This window comes from Delphinus delphis, chromosome 6 (genome assembly GCF_949987515.2).
Source record: "Delphinus delphis chromosome 6, mDelDel1.2, whole genome shotgun sequence".
In the NCBI taxonomy this organism is placed as follows: Eukaryota; Metazoa; Chordata; class Mammalia; order Artiodactyla; family Delphinidae; genus Delphinus; species Delphinus delphis.
In genome coordinates, this window is record NC_082688.1 from 34,044,193 (window position 1) to 34,064,800 (window position 20,608).

A 20,608-nucleotide genomic window follows, 5' to 3' on the forward strand; every position below is an offset into this window, starting at 1 on the left:
TGTGGCCTCTCTCGTTGTGGAGCACAGGCTCCAGACACGCAGCCTCAGCGGCCATGGCTCACTGGCCTAGCTGCTCCGCGGCATGTGAGATCTTCCCGGACTGGGGCACGAACCTGTGTCTCCTGCATCGGCAGGCGGACTCTCAACCACTGCGCCACCAGGGAAGCCCTACAGTTGTAACCTTTTAAAGCATATGTTTAGTATGTTTAGTGGCATTAAGTACTATACCTTTATGTTGTTTTGTAACAGTCACCACCATCCATCTCCAGAGTTTTTTCATCATCCCAAAATTGAAACGGTCCCATTAAACAGCAACTTCCTGTACAAACATTTTGATGTATTATCTTTGAGACTGTTTTTGATATGTGAATGAGAATGTAATATTTTTCTTTTATAAAAATGTCGTTAGGAGCATTTCCCCATTTCTTTTTTTAAAATTAATTAATTACTTAATTTTTGGCTGTGTTGGGTCTTCGTTTCTGTGCGAGGGCTTTCTCCAGTTGTGGCGAGCGGGGGCCACTCTTCATCGCGGTGCGCGGGCCTCTCACTCTCACGGCTTCTCGTTGCGGAGCACAGGCTCCAGACGCTCAGGCTCAGTAGTTGTGGCTCATGTGCCCAGTTGCTCCACGGCATGTGGGATCCTCCCAGACCAGGGCTCGAACCTGTGTCCCCTGCATTGGCAGGCAGACTTTCAACCACTGCGCCACCAGGGAAGCCCTCCCCATTTCTTAAATATTCTTTCAGAACTTTCTTTTTAATGGCTACATAATACTCCTTTTGATGGCTGCACCATGGTTCATTTAAATGCAGCTCTTTTGTTTATTTCTTTTCTCTATTCTAATAATTATTACTGCAGTGAATATATTTGGAGGTAAACTTTTGTCCAGCGCTCTGATTCATAGCAGTAGGGTAACTGACCCAAAAGTATGTATATTTCTGGTAAAGTTTACATACTTAAAAAAAGTTAAATTAACATTGCTAGAAGGAGTAAACAACCTAAAAGCAAATAAACAAATGGACATATTTTTCCAAATGAAATAACATGATCATGTTGAAGAGGGGGAGGACAGAAAGAACTAGTCCAAATGATTTATGAGGACAGTATTTGACAGTATATCCTTAATTTGAGGTGGGTGATGTAAGGGGAAAACCACAAAATTCCTGAACTCATTTTATAGAGTGGTATGAGTGAAGAAATTTTGAAACTAGTTTAGATGTATTATTGGCTCATGCAGATGAATGTATTTCTTGATGTTGTTGGGAGCCAAGGTTCTCATTGTAGAAGAAAGGACATACAAATATGGAATGGGAGAAGGCAAGAAAGAACCTTGTGGGGATGGATTAGAATTGCCAGTATCAGTGTGAACTCATGATTTCTAAAACATGTATATGTGTATGCATGTAGAAGTGTATATATAAACTAAAAAATGAATTCAGCAAAGTTGCAGGAAACAAAATCAATATATAGAAATCTGTTGCATTTTTGTACACCACTAGTGAACTATCAGAAAGAGAAATTAAGAAAACAGTCCTGTTTACAGTTGCCCATTTATCAGAAAGAATAAAATACCTAGGAATAAATTTAAACAAGGAGGTAAAATACTTGTACACTGAAAACTATAAGACATGAATGAAAGAAATAGAAGACACAAATAAATAGAAAAACATTCTGTGCTCCTGGGTTGGAAGAACTAATATTCTTAAAATGTCCATAGTACCTAAAGCAATCTATAGAATCAGTGCAGTCCCTATCAAAATTCCAATGGCAATTTCCCACAGAAATAGAACAAACAATCCTAAAATTCACATGGAACCATGAAAAACCCTGAATGGCCAGAGCAATCTTGAGAAAAAAGAACAGAGCTGGAGACCTCATGCTCCCTGATTTCAAATTACATTTCAAAGCCATTGTAATGAAAACAGTATGGTATTGGCATAAAAACAGACACATAGATCAATGGAACAGAAGAGAGAGCCCAGAAATATACCTACACATACCTACAATGGAACAGAAGAGAGAGCCCAGAAATATACCTACACACATATGGTCAATTAATTTATGACAGAGGAGCCAAGAATATACAAGGGGAAAGGACAGTTTTTTCAATAAAAGGTGTTGGGAGAACTGGACAGTCACCTGCAAAAGATTGAAACTGGGCCACTGTCTTACCTCATACACACAGAATAATTCAAAATGGATTAAAGATTTAAGTGTAAGACAAACTGTAATACTCTTAGAAGAAAACAGATGGGGACTTCCCTGGTGGCGCAGTGGTTAAGACTCTGTGCTCCCAATGCATGGGGCCCAGGTTTGAACCCTGGTCTGGGAACTAGATCCCACATGCATGCCACAACTAAGAGTTTGCATGCTGCAACTAAGGAGCTTGGAGCCGTAACTAAGGAGCCTGTGAGCTGCAACTAAGACCCAATGCGACCAAATAAATAAAAAACAAACAAAAAAGAAAATAGATGAAAAGCTCCTTGACATTGGTCTTGGCAATGATATTTTTGGATATGATACCAAAAGCAGAGGCAACAAAAGCAAAACTGTTAAACAAGTGGGACTACATCAAACTAAAAAGCTTCTGCACAGCAAAGCAAACCTTTGAAAAGCCCACCAACTGAAAGGGGGAAAATATTTGCAAATCATACATCTGATGAGGGGTTAGTATCCAAAATACATAAAGGACTCCTACAACTCAATAGCAAAATACCAAACAATCCGATTAAAAAATGGGCAGATCTGAATAGACATTTTTCCAAAGAAGACGTACAGACGGCCAGTACGTACATGGAAGGATGCTCAACATCACTAATCATCAGGGAAATGCAAATCAAACAACGGTGAGCTATCACCTCACACCTGTTAGAATGGTGGTTATCAAAGAGACAAAAAATAAGTGTTGGTGAGCATGTGGATAAAAGGAACCCTTGTAAATGTAAATCAGTGCAACTACTATGGAAAACAGTAGGCAAGTGCCTCAAAAAATTAGAACTACCATATAATCCAGCAATCCCACTTCTGGGTATTTATCCAAAGAAAATGTAAACAGTAACTCGAAAATATACATGCACCCCCATGTTCATTGCAGCATTATTTACAATAACTAGATATGGAAACAATCTAAGTGTCCATCGATGGATGAATGGATAAAGAAAGTGTGATGTGTGTGTGTGTGTGTGTGTGTGTGTGTATATACATACAGTGGAATATTATTCAGCCATAAGAAAGAATGAAATCTTGCCATTTATGACAACATGGATGGGCCTTGAGGGCATTGTGCTAAGTGAAGTAAGTCAGAGAAAGTTAAATACCATATGATCTCACTTATATGTGGAATCTAAAAACAACCCCCACCCCGAACTCATAGATACAGAGAACAGATTGATGATTGCCAGAGGGGGGAGGAGGAGGGAGGTAGGTGAAATGTTTGAAGTGGGTCAAAAGGTACAAACTTCCAGTTAGTCATGGGAAAGTAATGTACAGCATGGTAACAGTAATACTGTATTACATATTTGAAAGTTGCTAAGAGACTAGATCTTAAAAATTCTTACGATAAGAAATGTAACCGTATGGTGACGAATGTTAACTAGACTTACTGTGGTGATCATTATGTAATGTATACAATTGTTGACTCATTATGTCATACACCTGAAACTAATATAATGTTATGTCAGTTATATCTCAACAAAAAAAGTGTACAGTACATGTGTGAGTATTTGTGTCTATATATATGTATATTTCTCAGCCCTGTTCACAGAAATGGCCGTGAAGCAGAGGTAGCCCAGTAGCAATGAGCACAGCTGGTGTCCAGATCCTGGATGCTGATACTGTTCTCCACTAAAAGGAACCAGGGCCCTTCAGAGAAATAGCTGATTCCAGGGTTGGGGCAGGATGGCTACAAGATGAGCTTGGGACATTTTGTAATGCCAGAAAATATGTAAGTGTTCAGAAAGTGATAGAAGCATGTTACAGAGGCATAAGTGTCAGCTTGAAGGGGCTTCCACTGGCCAAATTTCAGACAATTTGAATGCTAAAATAATGAAGGACACCATTGAAATAATAGGAATCCATGAGTCTATATGGATAATAAATGTGTTAGTGAATGAAGGACTGAATGGGGGAGGGGAAGGCTCTTGATTACAGTAGACTGGCAATTTCCAAATGGTAAATGTAAAGGGAGTGATGGAGTTGAAAAATCATCCTTATGTATATTTAAAAATTTCCATTATAAGGCATTTTTAAAATTAGGAAAATGTATGCACATTTTATGGCTTTTGATTAATAATACTGTGCAGTAGCCTCCTAATGGGTATTTCTGACTGTAATTTCTCTCTATCCAAACACATTCCAGTAACCAGTTTTTTGAAGATACCACTTTGACTATATTTTCAGTTTTTCCTTTTGTCCATAGCTATGCCCCTGTAATATTTTAGAAAGAAGAGTGATTTTTTTGTTAGAGTTTGGAGATTAGTAATATTGAGGAGTGCTAGAATACTGACTGACCTTCTTGTGTTGGAAGTAGGTAAGGGAAGGCAGTGATAGGAATACGTTGAACAAATCATGAACAAATGGCAACTCCATTTTTCTTCCTGCTGGGACTTGTGGCAGTTCTCAGAGTTGGGGCTTGGCAGTAGCAATCATCCTAAAGACTTAGGAGTAAAACCTTCAGACTTGCTGGAAAAAAAATTCTGTAGGATAAAGATTCTTAGCTAGGTATTTGAAATCTTTAAAAAAAAAAAAAAAAAGAATCCGGCCTTACTCTGCCTAGAGTAGTTTCTGTGCTGGGTATTGAGGATATATAGCTAAACTAAATACAATCTCTGCCTTCAAGAGATTTCCAGTCTAGTGGTTGAGACAGATGAAGAGGAAGCTGTTTACTCTGTTGTTGGGGGTGAGGGAGAGAAAAAGTTTCCCATTTGAAAGTGAATTCTGTGTTGCCTCTGTTTTCTGTGTTACATGTTGGTGCCCATCTCCCTTATCTGTAAGCAGCTCCCCCACCTCCCTCCGGCCTTGAGACTAATCTTTGTACTCTCAACAGTACTGTGGTAGGCCAAGTAATGGCCCCCAAAGATGTCCACATCCTAACCATCCCGGAACCTATGCATTTATTACCTTGCAGAGCCAGAGGGACTTTGCAGATATGATTAAGGTTAAAGACTTTGAGATGGGGAGATTATTCTGGGTTATCCAGCTGGGCCCAGTGTAATCACAGGGATCCTTCAGAGTAGAAGAGAGGCAGGAGAGAGTCAGGGGTAGGTGGGATTATGGAAGAAGCCATAGTGATGTAAGAAGCTGCAGTTGCTGGCTCCAGCTTACATCCCTGGAGAAAGGGAGTCATGAGTCCAGGAATGTAGGTGGCCTCTAGAAGCTGGAAATGGCTGGTAATAGGTTGTCCCTCAAAACCTCCAGAAAGGAGTGCAACCCTGCCATCACCTTGACTTTAGCCCACTGCGACCTGTGTCAGACATATAAACTACAGATCTGTGAGAAAATAAATTTGTGTTCTTTTAGCCACTAAATTTGTGGTAATTTGTTATACCAGCAATACAAAAGTAATACAAGTACCTTCCATGTTGTTTGAGTTCAAAAATACTGGGTGAGTCCATAATTTTTTCCTTTATGTTATTTCCTTTTTTTTTCTTTTTTCCTTAAAAAAATTTTTTTAGATAAATGTAAGATTACTTAATCAAGGTTTTATGTTGTCTTTTACGTAAATATGTTTGTATCAGGCATAAAATACATGCTGGTAAGCTAATAAAATAGAGGAGGCTCTATTCTAATCACAAAAAAAGGCAACTTAGAGAATTAATCTTCCTTTCTTTAGGACCTGTAATGGAATTTGATTATGTTATATGTGAAGAATGTGGTAAAGAATTTATGGATTCTTATCTAATGAACCACTTTGATTTGGCAACTTGTGATAACTGCAGGTACTTATTTTTATTTCAGAGCATGTTCTAAATTACTAAAATTTAATGTTTGCTTGTAGGTTTAGGGCAAAACAATAATTAGATCCATTTGGATTTAATATTTTCTTCATAAATACGTTTTTTGTTTTGGGAGTTTCCTAAAATTTCTGTATTTTCCATTTTGCTAAAGAATTACAGGAAGGCTATGCTTATCAATGTTATGCCACATAAATAGGAAGGATGTCCCTGGTTCTGCCATAGATATGTCCTTTTCCTTTCTGCTGGGGGGTTGGGGGGGGCGTTAACTGTCTCTCAGTAGCAGGTTCCTAACCCTTCTCTCCCCCCCAGACCCTAAGGATCCCTTCGTTTCTTTCTTTCTTTGACTAGTGTGTGTTGATACCTTGGTCAGAGGACTGGCACCTTCAATGAGAGGAGGGAAGTATAACGCCTCCAGCTACCCTTCTGGTACTCAGAACACCTCTTTCCATTCATTTTCTACTCTCCTGAATTGGCAGGGAAGAGATTAAATGAGGAAAAATCACATTCTTCTGTCATTCTTTTTCTTCTCCTAGCCTTTATCTCTTTTTGTATCACCACGGAATATTACTCACTCCACTTGGTTCTCCTGTCCCTACTGGTTATCTCAGCCAGGTCCTGTGTTGGTGTCTTTCACACCTAAAGATCCCACCTTGGATTCTTACTTAGCCCTCTTATCTGTTCCCTGTCCCCACTTCTTGTACGTACAGTCCCAGATCAAGTGCTCACACGCCTGGTGGACCTGCCTTTTCAGAGTCCCTGCTGCAGACATCTAGAGCCATCACCACTGACTTGTTGCTAAGTAGATCCCTAGAAGATAGAACGGGAGATGTTTCTGGTCTCATGATCAGATCTGTGATGGGAAATGTTCTGGTACCCACTGGAATTATTAACTCTATTCCCAGTGATGTAACAGTATCATTAATGCACACAGTGGTTAAGGCCCACAGTGTTATCACTCTCCTTAAAGTACAGATAGTGTTCAGGAACTAAATTACCACATATAACCTTACTTCCATGAGAAAATGGAAGTAACCTAATTATCAATTTAAAGAAAGTTATGTAAACATAATTAGGAATACAACCCTCCATTCTATTTGTTTTTTTCCAACATCTTTGATGATTATAGATTAGTACAATGTACTTTACCTGTCCCCTCCTTTGGTATATACTTCCAAATTATTTAGTCTTCTTAAAGTTATTCCCAATTATAACTCCTCTCCCCCTCCCCCCACCACCTGTTCTATACCTCCTCCTAAGTGTTCACCACTTCAGTAAAGGCCAACTTCATTCACTGGCTGTTTCTCTATCCCATGTTTAATTCCAAATCCATTTGGGTCTATATTTAAACCATGTCCTGAATCCATCCATTTCTCATCCTCTGTACTATTACTGCCTTAGACTGGGCCCCTATCAGCTCTTGCCTGGACCACTGCAGTAGTACTCTTGTAACTGGCCTCTTCCCCCACTTTTGCACGGTTAGTCTCTTCTCCATATAGCATTTTACTCAAAACTCTTTAATGGTTTCTAATCCATTTAGAATAAAATTGTCTTCACCATTTCTTACAAGACCCTTGCCTGTCTCTGACTTTATTTTCCATCACTCCTCACCGTCACTTACTTTAAGCATTCTGGTCACACTGGCTCGCTTGTTGTGAACTCCATTTGCAAAGCACACTCCTGTCCTAGAGTCTTTGCACTTTCTCTTCTTTCTGCTATGAATGTTCTTTCTCTAGCTATTCAGAATGTTTTCTGACTTCTAAAGGGCCCTGCTCAAATGTTTCCTCATCAGTGGCATTCTCTCGATTTCCCAATCTCTCTGAAAATTTCTGTTCCTTTACCATGCTTTGTATTCCTTTATAGCACTTTTATCAATCATCATGTTTGCTTATTGACTGTCTTCTCCTAACTAGAATGTAAGCTTCCTGAAAACAAAGCTTTGTTTTATTCTTTGCTGTATTCCTAGTACCTTGAACAATACCTAGCATGTAGATGGAGAACAAATGAATGAGAAGAGCTATGTAATTGACTATGTCTCCATTTTTACCTGGGCTTTGAAAAAGCTCAGAGCCAACTGGAAACTCAGCTGTGCTTGGTGCCTTTGGACCTTGCATGTTTATATTCCTTATATCCTGCCTCTCCTGACTTTAAGCCTTATATTTTCTTACTGATTGAGTCTTAGTTCTCATTTATATTTGCTGTGTTCATGTAAGTTATTTCAAATACTTTGTGGAAAAGAGGGACTTAGTAAAAAGAAATTCTTAACATGCTAAATAACATGGATCTGCTGCTAATATAAATAGCTTCTCAGAATTAGTAAAAGAAAGTATTTTTCTGTTGGAATTCTTATGCTGCTAATTTGACCATGAGAGTTTCAGGAAAAAGTATTTTATATGTTTCTTTTGGCATGTATGCCCCTAGGTTTGGGGACTGTTTGAAAAATCTTAATTTATTTAAAACAACTACTTTATATAATGGACTTAATCTGTTTTCAGAGATGCTGATGATAAACACAAGCTTATAACTAAAACAGAAGCAAAACAAGAATACCTTCTGAAAGATTGTGATTTAGAAAAAAGAGAACCAGCTCTTAAATTTATTGTGAAGAAGAATCCTCATCATGCACAATGGGGTGATATGAAACTCTACTTAAAATTACAGGTCTCTAATAAGTTATATTCAGTCATTTTAAACCCTGGGTCGGGTGAAGTTTTAACAGTGAACTACTTATAATTAGTTTTTACTTACAGAAAGTTAAAAAGATCCTTTTCATTTTATTGTTTTACATGAGCCATAGTCGTACATAATGACATTTAATAACATGTTTACTTATTTTGCTTTTTGATGTGGCACTTTGAAGCAAATATATTACTACTGGGTGATGTTAGGAGTACAATTTGGAAACGAAAATGCTTGAAATGGGAGTCAGCCCTTGCCCACCTACCCCCCAAATAAAATCATAAAAAAAAATTTCAGAATTTCACAGCTGCCCAGAATCTAACTCCAGCTTCCTGTATCTACCCAAGAATGGTACAAATACCATAATATTCTTTTTTTGTGCCATTACATAAAAAATATTGGGAGGCATTGCTTTAGAGCACAGTTTGATTGGAATATACTAGAAGATCCTAGTATCTTCTAATAAAGAAACCACATTGTAAAAGCAGACATATATTGAATTTTCACTAAACATAATACACTGTTGATTAAAAGATTCACCATAATTTTATGTACTATTAAAAATGAAAAAATGCTAATTAAACTGACCCAGTGCTGCCTTATCACTTGGTGCTTTTATTTTATTGAAATAGTGCCATTAGACTTACTATAGTTTTTTTTTTGCTATAAATCATGCTTGTGTGTACATAACAAGGAAAATGCAAGTACCACAGATTTATTAAGGTATTCCTAAACTTCCTAACATTCAGAGTCCAATTCTTCTGAACCACTTCTTGACTCAGAGTTGTTAAAGTACCATTAAGTTACATTAGTGATACAGCATTTTCAGGGATATTAAATTGTGGAAAGTGTGATGTTTTAGAATTTATGAAATAACAGTATATTACTTTATGTTAAGAAATTTCAGTTTGGCTTTATTGATTGATATTTTGGTCCCTGTAACATATTGTGAGAGATATCCCGAGCATAACTCTCAGTGTGTATATTATTTCCCTACATGTAAATAAATATTATAAAGAGTACATATATATATATATATATATATATATATATATATATATATATATATATATATTCCAAGGTTTTAAACTAGAATAAAGACTTGTTAGGTCATTCAGCTACCAAAGGTTTTAAAGAAAATTCATATTTTTAAGATCAGAAATTAGTCAAGTGGATGGAAATTGTTATTGATTCAGGAGAAGAGTAGTAGTGATTGATTTCCTGTGATGGGAGATTTCTGGAGATGACCTCATATTTAGATCTGCTATGGCTAATTGGTCAGCAGATTTTTTTTGGTGATCCTGCCAAAACTCGATCAAACCCACTGAGTACATGTAGTTCTCTTGATTCACGTGAAAACAAAGCAGAGAAGTGATTGCAGTCAGAGGACAGCTTTTCTATTTACACAGGTACACCTAGTTTTATTGTGCTTTGCAAATACGTAATCTTACTCATCATACATTCACTGAGGGTTTCATAGGTTTATAGATAGAGATATTATTAGAGTTGTTTCTTTTTTTTTTTTTTTTTTTTTTTTTTGCGGTACGCGGGCCTCTCACCGTTGCAGAGCACGGGCTCCGGACGCGCAGGCTCAGCGCGGGGCACGAACCCGTGTCCCCTGCATTGGCAGGCGGACTCTCAACCACTGTGCCACCAGGAAAGCCGTAGAGTTGTTTCTTATCAGTATTTAAAAACTTTTAAATTTCAAATAAATACTTATAAAATTGCACTTAAGTTAGATCACTCTTTGGCACCTTTGGATTTAATAATTATAACTATTTTACAACAATGAATCACAACTAATTTATGGAGTCTGTATTTCAGATTGTGAAGAGGTCTCTTGAAGTTTGGGGTAGTCAGGAAGCATTAGAAGAAGCGAAGGAAGTTCAACAGAAAAACCGAGAAAAAATGAAACAGAAGAAGTTTGATAAAAAAGTAAAAGGTAAGTGGCTACATTTATATCATGAAGGACTGTGCTCTACTGCTTTGCAAAGAGCCTTTAGCTAAGTTCTTCCACTTTAAAGATACAATGTCACTGTTGGATTGGAAATTTTTTTTTTTCCATAAATTGAAGAACAAAAGACTTAAAGTTTGCCCTCAGTAAGTTGGTGTTTGAGACTCTCAGTCCAAACCTCACTGCAATTCTAAAAAAGCATGTAAGCCCTCGTCTTCAAGTGAGTCATGTTTTTGTATAGGAACGGCGGTAGGGTCAGGAATGTACCCCTGGTTAAGGGTTTGGCCTCAATGCAATCTTAAATGTGACCCACACGGTTATCAAAAGTGAAGTTTTCCACCAGCAAACCTCTCTAATTGCTTAAAATGAAAAAATAATGCCTAAGTCTCAGTGATCTAATTTAGCAGCTAGAAGGAACCTTCTAATGTCAGATAGTCTAATCACTTTTATATATGAATAAAACACCTGGAAAGGTAGAGTGACTTGTTACATAGGTGCTAGAGAGTTGGGACTGGAGCCAGGATTTCATGACCAAAAGTCTGCATTGGTACATTCATTCCTCTGTCCATACATCTGTCTATCCATGTGACTATCCATTCTTTTGTCCATCTATCTCTGTATTCATTTGTCCATGCATCCATCCATGTATGCATATGTGCAGAAGTCTGTCTGTCCGTCCATCTGTAATCAGTGTATCCAACAATTGCTAAGTGTCAGCTGTGTTCCAGGCTCTGTGTTAACACAAATGCTGGCGTCAACTTTTGTCAGAAGAGAAAGACTGATAAACTTAGTCATAATCGAGTGTGATAAGTACTGTGACAGTGATGAACATAGGGTGTTATAGGAGCACAAAGGGCACTTGTTGGCTGTATCACAGATTCCCTACAGAGAATCTTAAAAAGTAGGCATAAATGTTCTTCATACAGTAGAGTGCCAGTGTGGTGTCAAGTGTATATAGATAACATGTATTCTCTGTTTATACAGGGTTATACATATAATAAATTGATCCATTTAAAATGGGTATCGTAGCCATAATAAGTAATTTTGCTTATGTGTTTAGGATTTAGAAGAGGTTTTGGAGGGTGAATGAAGATAGTTCAGATATCTTAAAAACAAAAGAGCAAAAATAAAAAATTGAATGTAAGCCTACCTTTTTCCTTCTTATTGTGAGGGAATTCTTTCTCCCTTTTCAGTACAAGAGTAATTCATGTGCAGTGCAGAGAAGTTAGAAAACTATAAAGAACTTCTATCCCATAATTATACTACCCAGAGACAATCATCAGTAACAGTTTAATGTCTATTTTTCCAGTTCTTTTCTATGCATAGGCCCTTAAAACATTTTTATAAAAATGGAAGCACAGTTGGACATTTATGAAGTTTATCAAAACTTCTCTGTAAAAAAAAAAAAAAGAAAAAAAACTTCTCTGTATTTCAGTTTCTTCAACTATAAAAATGATGATAATACCACCCACCTTATAAAAGTTTAGTAAGGAATCAGTGAGACATTACACGTAAGTTGCTTAGATGAGAACTAGGGCAGAGTGACATCCCATAGATCGTAGTATTACTATGGCATATTATGTACCTATTATAAGAATATGGCAGTTCTGCATGTGTTGCTGTACAAGGATACTCTTTACAGAAAAGTTTTCTTTTTTTCCCCTGTAGATATTATATAATGAAGGCAGGTAAAAGATCCACTTATATATCCTTGGACTTGGGTGTAAATGTTCAAATATTTGTCAATGATTGCTTTATTCTTTAATTACAGGAAGGGAATAATAGTTGAGCATATTTCAGATTTCTAATTCAGCTTTCTTAATTTTGATTACAAATGAAAATTTTGATATATAAAATTGATCAACTTAACAGTAAGGAATAAAAATCAAAGTTTAATAAAAAAATTTATCAAAGACAGACAACCCCATGATAAACATCCTTATATACATCTTTATATAAATTATAGTTACTTAACATATCATTTCCTGAATCAGAGGGTAATAAGCACACACACATATATATATATATGCCTTTGTAGAGAGGTTTCCTATAGCAAACTATGCCATGTAAGAGCCTTTCATTGAAGATTCATCCCCAGATTAGCCACTTCTGTACCACAGTCTTCCAGAATACCTGCAAGGGCCAGTTGAGAGGATTTGGAAAGACTTCTTTTGAATTTGGTCCTTTCTTTAATCTCTTCCATGTTTTACCCTGACCCTTCTTCTCTTCCAACTTCAAGGAAAGCCTTGAGGGATCAGGTAACAGAAGGCACCTTAAGGGGTGTGAAAGAGGAGGGCACATTGATAGACTAATCACATACCAGCCTAGAGTTTTTGTCAGCCCCAGCTCGCTGAATCACCTCAGCTCTTCCCTTTCTGCTGCCTCCTCAAACCACTTTCCTGATGGTATTTTGCTGTAGATAATAATATATGGATAAAGGAATTAGAAACTTACACCTTCAAAGTGATGAAATATTTTAAAAAGAGGGTCTATCTGTAGTTTTATTAGATACTATAATACTTCTGTAGTTTGGTCAAGATGTCATCTAAAGGGGACTAAATTCTATAATTTGACTAACAATAACAGATGATGGCATCTGTTTAATTTTTTCATGCTTTTTTCTGTAACAATTCTATTAAGATAGTCATATCTATTTAAATATTAGCATGAATAGAACATTTAAGATTTACACAGTTCACATGGGTATTTTTTTTAAAGAAGTATAAACTCAAACATAATTGGCTGTTTTTCTCGCTATGTTAAATTGCTGCTATTATCCACCAGATAAACTACTGTGGATTTTCCTCATCCTTGAAGAGTTTGAATTTGCCCTAAATTTTTTCTTGGACCTCTTAAGACTGGTTTCTTTAATTCAGTTTATTTCTTGTTTGGGTGAAGCATGTTTTTTGAGGAAATTTTCCAAGTGGTTACAAGAATGGTTTATTTTCTAAGACCCTGTTACGAATCTAAGAATGTTTTTCTGTTTCTCTTGCATACGAAAACCTGAGTTCTCTCTCAGTTGTATAAACGTTACTCCATTGTCTTCTGGTCTTTAATGTGCAGAGGTCAGTGCCATGCCTTCTTTAATTATGGCTTCTTCTTGTTGATTTACTTCAGAGGTTGGTGGATATGTTCCTGTCCTCCTGACTAGGCCACAAAGGGCTGAGAGTGGAGTAGACACTGTAGAAATTAGAAACAAGGAGCTTACTATGCACTTTGCTCAGAAGGCTCAGAACAGAGAGGAATAAAAGCAAGTCTAAAAGTTTTTTTAGTTCAAAAGAAATTGGAACCTGGTTTCTCTTGGTCTTCTGATTTTGATCCACAAAGAAGCTGACACAAAGTTTACTTCTTTATGGAAAGGTAAGAGATTACATTTACCTGTTTTTAGAATATGATCTTCTACTTCATCAGTTTGAGAAAGAATTGATCTTACTAGAGAAGGAAATTATAGATAGTGTAAGGTGTATATATAAATTTAGACAAGGTGAAAGACAAAGAATTTCCTTGTCGGCAAGTTCAAATTGTTACAGATCTCTTAGATCCAAGAAGGCAGAAGTAGAAAGGATGGCATCACTGTGCTTAGTTTAACTAGATTTTAAAAAAGGCAGTGTGTGTTGGCCTGGATATTGGATGGGAACTTTGAATTGATGCAAATACACAGAACATTTTGGGTTTGTGTGGCTCCTTTCCACAGATAAGGTGGCTGTAAGGCTTTTCTTTAAAGTTATACTCAGCTTTCTCTTAATACTGGTAGAGGTTAGCCTTCTAAAAACAAAGAACAATTAATCTTAATTGTTTGTTAGTATGCACTTTTTTCCCCAAAAGAGGTGGGTGAGAAAATCCCATTTGGAGGCTCCTTCTAAGTTTGTGAACATTTTACATTCTGGGCCTGTGGTTATATTTATGACTATTTTTGGGCTTCTCTCAGGGAAGTTTGAAGGACACAGTTTCCTATCCTTAGTTTTGGAGGACAAAGTAAGATCAAAGCTTCATATGTTATTTCCTTGTGATTTTTTTTTCCCTCTCGTTACCAGTGGGCACCCTATGTCAAAACTTCCTGCCCTCCCATCAGGTATTTACAAGTATCTGGTCTCTCTCCACTAGTTCTTTTATAAGTTTACCTGGTAAACAGCATTGGGCTTCTTTGAATACAGGCTGCCTCTTTTGTAAAATTAAGGTATTAAGCTGGATAAAATACAAGTTTTAGAGTGGTATAAAATACATTTTTCATTGAAACAAAGATTTAGGGGAAAACTTCTTTGGGTAAAAAATAGAAACAGTCCCTGAAGATAATCAGTAGCAAGACTGATGGTTATCACGAACAGTTCTATAACCTTCCCAGAGAAGTAGTCTACAGCTTTTTGTGTTGTGAAATCCTAGGCCAGTGGGGCCAGGAGGTTGGAACGCGGTAACTGCTGTCCTGTTCTCCAGCCTCGGTTAGGCTTTCAGGGCTGCTTGGTATGTCCCCGCTCCACTCCCAAGGTTTCCTTAGTTTTCCCAAGGCCTAGCAGACCTTTTCTCACTCTTCTAAAGTCTCTGATCTTTCCACCTTTTCTTCTCATTCTCAGCAGTAGGTAGTTGACCTCTACTTTCCAAAGTTTTAAGTTGCTTAAATGAAGTAATGTGAAAAACTTTCTAATCCTTATTTAAACAAATTTTTTATTTCACCAGATGTTGACATTTTGCCACATTTGCTTTTTTCTCCCTCATTCACACACACATATTTTGCTGAACCATTTAAGAGTTACTTGCAGACATTGTGATTCTTATTAATACTTAAGTATTTATCTACTATAAATAAGGACATGTTTCTGCTAACCAAAAAATAGTCACACTCAATAAACAACATTAATATAATGCTTTTACCTAGTATATAATCTATATTATTTGTCTTTCCCCAGTTGTTCCAATGTCCCTTTATAGCTTTTTAGTTGTTGGATCCGGGGGCCAGTCAAGGATGATGCATATCCATAGTCACTTTGGTTTATTAGCAGTTTTCTCACAATTAGATTCTGATCGGTTACCTCAGGAGACACATGGTATCGCTTAGGTAAGGTAGTGTCTGCCAGATTTCTCCATTGTAAAGGTACCCTTTCCCCTTTGTAGTTAATAAGAAATCTATGGGGTGACTGACACTATGTGAACATCTCATTCCTTAAGTTTCACTCAGTGGTTTTAGCACCCAGGTTGAATCTTGCCTGAGTCAGTTATTATTAGGGTGGATATAAATGGTGACTTTCTTTTTCTGTTATTTCTACAATTACTGTTTGGCTTCTTTTGGAAAGAAGAGCTTTTTTTTAGTACTAGTTGGATTCATGGATTCTTATTCTCAAGTAACTGTTACAGTCCGTTCATTCCTGATTATTCATTTTGATGCCCAAATTTGGCCATTGGAAGGCCCTTCAATCTAGCTACTGTCTTTTAAAAATGTTTTTATTTGGAAATAATTTCAAACTTACATAAAATTGCAAGGATAAGAATGGTACAAGGGACACCCAGATTCTTCACCCAGATTTACCTATTAACAAGTTTATGTCATTTGCATTCTCTCTACACATACGTTTATTTCTGAGCCATTTAAGAGTAGGTTGTGTACATTGCCACCCTTTTTTTACCCCTAAATACTACAGTGTATATTTCCTAAGAATAGGAATATTCTCTTACAGAAGTATACTACTGATATTTTTATCTAATCTGTCATCCATATTCCGTTAGTTGACCCAGTCATGTCCTGTGTAGTTTTTTTATTCTAGTACAGAATCCAGTCTAGGATCAGGTATTGGCTTTAGGTACCAAGTCTTCCTAAACTACTTTATTCTGGAATATTTCCACAGCCTTTATCGTTTACGACACTGACATTTTTGAAGAAGTCTTTTCTCTTCCCCTGCCTACCTTTTTTGCAGTAATATGTTTTTCATTTGAGGTTTTTCTGATGTTTCCTGGTGGTTAGATTCGGGTTATTCATTTCAGGTTGGATAGAACATAAATGAAGTGACTTTTCTAGGGCATCACATCTGGAGGCATGTGATATCCATCGGCCCTCAATGGTGATGTTAATATTTATTTTTGATAAGCAAAAAAACCCCTGTAAGACCACGTAAATGTCCTGCTTCTCCTCAACACTTCACCCTAAATTTAACATTCATCCGTGGATGGTTCTTGCCTGAATCAGTATTTAGGATGATGGTTGCAAAAATTGTTTTCTACCTTCAGCGCTCACTCCACATTTAACCAGTTGGAAATCGACATTCTATAGCATCATTCCCCCATTTGTTTATTACTGGTATGGATTCATTAATTCCTATTCTTCTCAGTGGCTTTTGGTTCATTTCTGTCCTCAATTATTTTGGTGCTCAAATTGTTTCAGATTTGGGCCCATAGGAGTATCTTCAGGCTAGGTCTTGTGTCCTTTTGACATGTCTTCATCAATCTTTGACCACTTCTTTCTAGCTTAAAACACGTGTATATCTAATACATAATTAAATCCTTGAGTTTACACTATACCAAGTTCTAATCCAAAATTTTAGGGTTTATTCTGGTTTTCTTCCTTTCCTTATTTGTAATTTCCTTCTTTGACAGTGAGAAACCTGATTTCCATTATCCGTTATAATATATAGTTATTTGATTAGTGCCCCTGAATGTACCTAATTTCCCTTCACTGTTGCTGCCTCCTCTCTAGGAGACCCTCCTTATCTATCTTGGGCTCCCCCCCACCCCCATGCCCACTTGCTCCACCTCATGGCTTTTAAGACTAGATCGGTCGTGTGGGGAAAGAAGGGCAAGAAAATGACAGATATACCACTTTCGTTTTGTTTTGTTTTAGTGCCTCCTAGCACAAGTTCTTCCAGGAATGTCTAGTAAATACTAAAGATGTGGCTTTATTGTCATTATAGATCTTGATAGATTAGCTGAAGGATGGGAAGAAAAGCCATAAGGTCAGTATAAAACCTTATGTTCAGTTGTGACAGTTATGGCTAGTAAGCTGGATTTTTGTTAAGTATTCTTTTAGTGTTAAGAAAATTTTCTTATCTCTCTTCCTAAGTTCACATAATGCACAAACTGGGCAGTTAGCTTAGCGACTGGGATGCAGTCAGATTTTGAGAGATTTTCCTCGTGGGGTAGTAAAGGGAAAGTGGCCAGGATACCTTACATCAGAGCAAAGTTGAAAAGTAGGTATTGGAACTTGGACAGGAGACATCTTCCTGTCATTATCTGAAACCATGAGGCATCTGTGCAGTTCTGGTCAGCATATCATTTATTTTTTATTTTAAAAATATCCCAAGGTAGAAAAATAAAAGGATAAAGGGCATTCCAGATATGTTTAGAAAAACTAGGGTTCTTCAGAATATGAGAGGATATAGGAATAAAGGTTAGAGTTTGGATGAACATGATTTTCTCCCTAGTTTGGAAACTGTCTAGAGGTATATACATTGAAGCTTGAAAATGTCTCAGATAAAGTGCTTTTCATGTTGGAGGTGTATGAAAAGGCATCACAGCTTAGTGGTTAAGAACATGGCCTGAGCTAGACTGTGCCTCTGCCTGATCTTAGGCACAACTTATGTAACTTCTCTGAGCCTTAGTTTTCTCATCTGTAAAACTGGGTTGATAGTTGTACTTATTGCAAAGTGTTGTGAGGATTAAATGTTTATAAATAAAGTGCTTAGAACAGTGCCTGATACATAGCCCTATTTGCTTGCTTATCCTCATGGTACAAATAAAGGCTGAAAATACAAAGATTCAAGTATTATTTTGATAGTACTTATCATAGTAAAATGGATTAAACAAAATGTTGTGTGATTACTTGGTGTACTTTGATTTTTAAGGTTGAGATTATAGAAGATAATGATCATACCCTCCCTTAGGTAGTGCTGCTATCAAAAGTGCAGGGCTTGATGGACCACTGGTCAGAATAGAAAAATGAAAACAACTCATGTTGCTTTTTATTCATTAAACTAGAAGCTGAGATGTTATTAGCTTGTTAATTTCTGATTAACACAAAGCATTTGGTTTCTTCAGGTAACATGCAGTGTGAACTTTATAATGTCCTAGTCGCTTTTCAGAGCATCCAACGTAACTTTTCTTTGTGAAAATGACATCTTAACGTGTTCAGCGAGAAAAGTTCTAAACATTGGAATAAATGACCTGGGTTCCCATGCTATCTTTGCTCAATTTCCTTACCTGCAAAGTAAAATGAAGTAAAATAACTCCATGGTTCTTTCCGGGTCTTAATAGTCAGTGATTCTTTTATTTATGTTGTACTTTGCATGATTACTAGCAATTTATGTCCTAAACTATTGCTCTCATTTTATAGGATAAATAATAATAGACATAAGGTCCGTTGCATGAGCAGCTTTTCTAACATCAGCCATGAACTAGTGGCGGAGTTCTTGGCTTTCTAGTTTCCTTGCAAGCAAAGTTTGACTTGCCTCTTAGAGAAGTAGCTCCTGACTTACAAGGAATTTAAAATGCTCTTTATCCTCAGTCATCCCAGCTGATTGCCCTTTCCTGCTGTGGCATCTTGTTTTCTGTAGCCAGCTGCTCGAACAAACCCTGTTCTTTCGCTTGTCTTCTGAATCTAGTTTTTTGCGGTCCCTCTAGTCCATATACCTCAATTCTGAATCTCCTGTTTCACACTAACTCCAACAATCACATGAATGATTTCACAGGCCAAACCAGTGAGTGAGATAAGTAAGCTTGCCAAATCTGTATCCGCAGTTTTGATTTGTTATAAAATTAAGGTGTAAACCACATTTGGTTTAAACACACACAGCTGAAATAGCACCACTGAAAAACTGGCTTTTTTCTCTTAGAATTACGGCGAGCAGTAAGAAGCAGTCTATGGAAAAAGGAGACAGTTGCTCATCAACATGAGTATGGACCAGAAGAAAACCTAGAGGATGACGTGTACCGGAAGACTTGTACTGTGTGTGGCCATGAACTGACATACGAGAAAATGTGATTTTTAGTTAAGTGATATGTTTTATAGTGTGGAAATTTAGATTGGTCTTGTTCAAAATTCATCAAAACGTAAAGTCTTCATAGATGAATGAAACACTTGTATAAATAATGCTTAAATAATTATGTATGTTATGGCTTAAGAACAAGTTTCAGTTAAGGTCCAGCAGGTCTGGTTGTGGGCAAAATATTGGGTCTGTGACCATTTTTTCTACAATAGGGATGGGAGCTGAGTGATAGGTTCAAAAATGTTAGGTTAGAGCTAAAATTGAGAAGCAACCAGGACAAACCCTAGATTGGGGTAGGAGGAAGAGCTTTTAGTAGTAAAGGCAAAAACTGGCTGAACTGGATTCTTATCCCAAGAAACAGCAGGGATGGTGGTAGACCACTGCACCCCAGAGGCTGGGCCAGGTCTTCTAGACTACTACTGTCTGCAAGTCAGGGAGCAGGGAGCTATTGCTGGGACAAGTTTTCTGTACCCTTAGGGTTTACTACTATAGATCTTAATATTAGTTTCCAGATAGCCCTTTTCAAATCTGGATTAAAATGGAAAAACAGCTATATTGTTTGTTGATCAAAGGTAGTGATAAGTTTATCATAACTTGTTAACATTTACTGAGCATTTACCACCTGCCATGCAGACACTATGCTAAGTGCCTTACAGGTATTCTCATTTAATCCTGGGAGGGAAGACAGCTTGCTGTGCTTGTTTTAACACTTCTAAAGGAGGGGTAACCTACAACCTGACATCACCCCAGACATCTTGATCAAGTTTAGGTAGTCAAATATTCCTCTATCTTGTCAAAAGGATTACAAGGTAGTTATATCTAGTAAGAGCATTTGATCCCGAGTGCTTGATTACAGGGTCTATGCATTCTTTTCCTGATAAAAACAAATACAAGTTATGATAAACTAGATATTTTCAAGTTCTTTGACAGGACTTTTTATCCTACTGCTACAAATAAATAGGAAGTTTTTGTACATTTTCATTTCTCTCTCTAGATCAGCTCTTGGAGATTATGCTTGAAGAAGGGCAAAAGTCAAAACAAGTCAAATCCAAAGACTTGAGAC

The 20,608-nt window shown here is 37.1% G+C and overlaps 1 protein-coding gene across 2 annotated transcripts in view; it reads left to right on the forward strand.

Annotated features, from left to right (window-relative positions):
- XPA (XPA, DNA damage recognition and repair factor) overlaps positions 1-20,604 on the forward strand; it is a 35,579-nt gene extending 14,975 nt beyond the window's left edge. The window contains exons 3-7 of one of the 2 annotated variants that reach the window (XR_009519849.1): positions 5,829-5,934; positions 8,445-8,610; positions 10,453-10,570; positions 13,700-13,942; positions 19,393-19,498. Coding sequence is in view for 1 of the 2 variants with exons in the window: in XM_060014457.1 (XP_059870440.1) it covers positions 5,829-5,934; positions 8,445-8,610; positions 10,453-10,570; positions 19,393-19,541 (539 nt within the window). In the remaining variant the exon portion in view is untranslated. Of the gene's footprint in view, positions 1-5,828; positions 5,935-8,444; positions 8,611-10,452; positions 10,571-13,699; positions 13,943-19,392 lie in introns of both variants that reach the window. The other variant, XM_060014457.1, reaches the window with a different exon arrangement.
- The last annotated feature ends 4 nt before the right edge of the window (positions 20,605-20,608 follow it).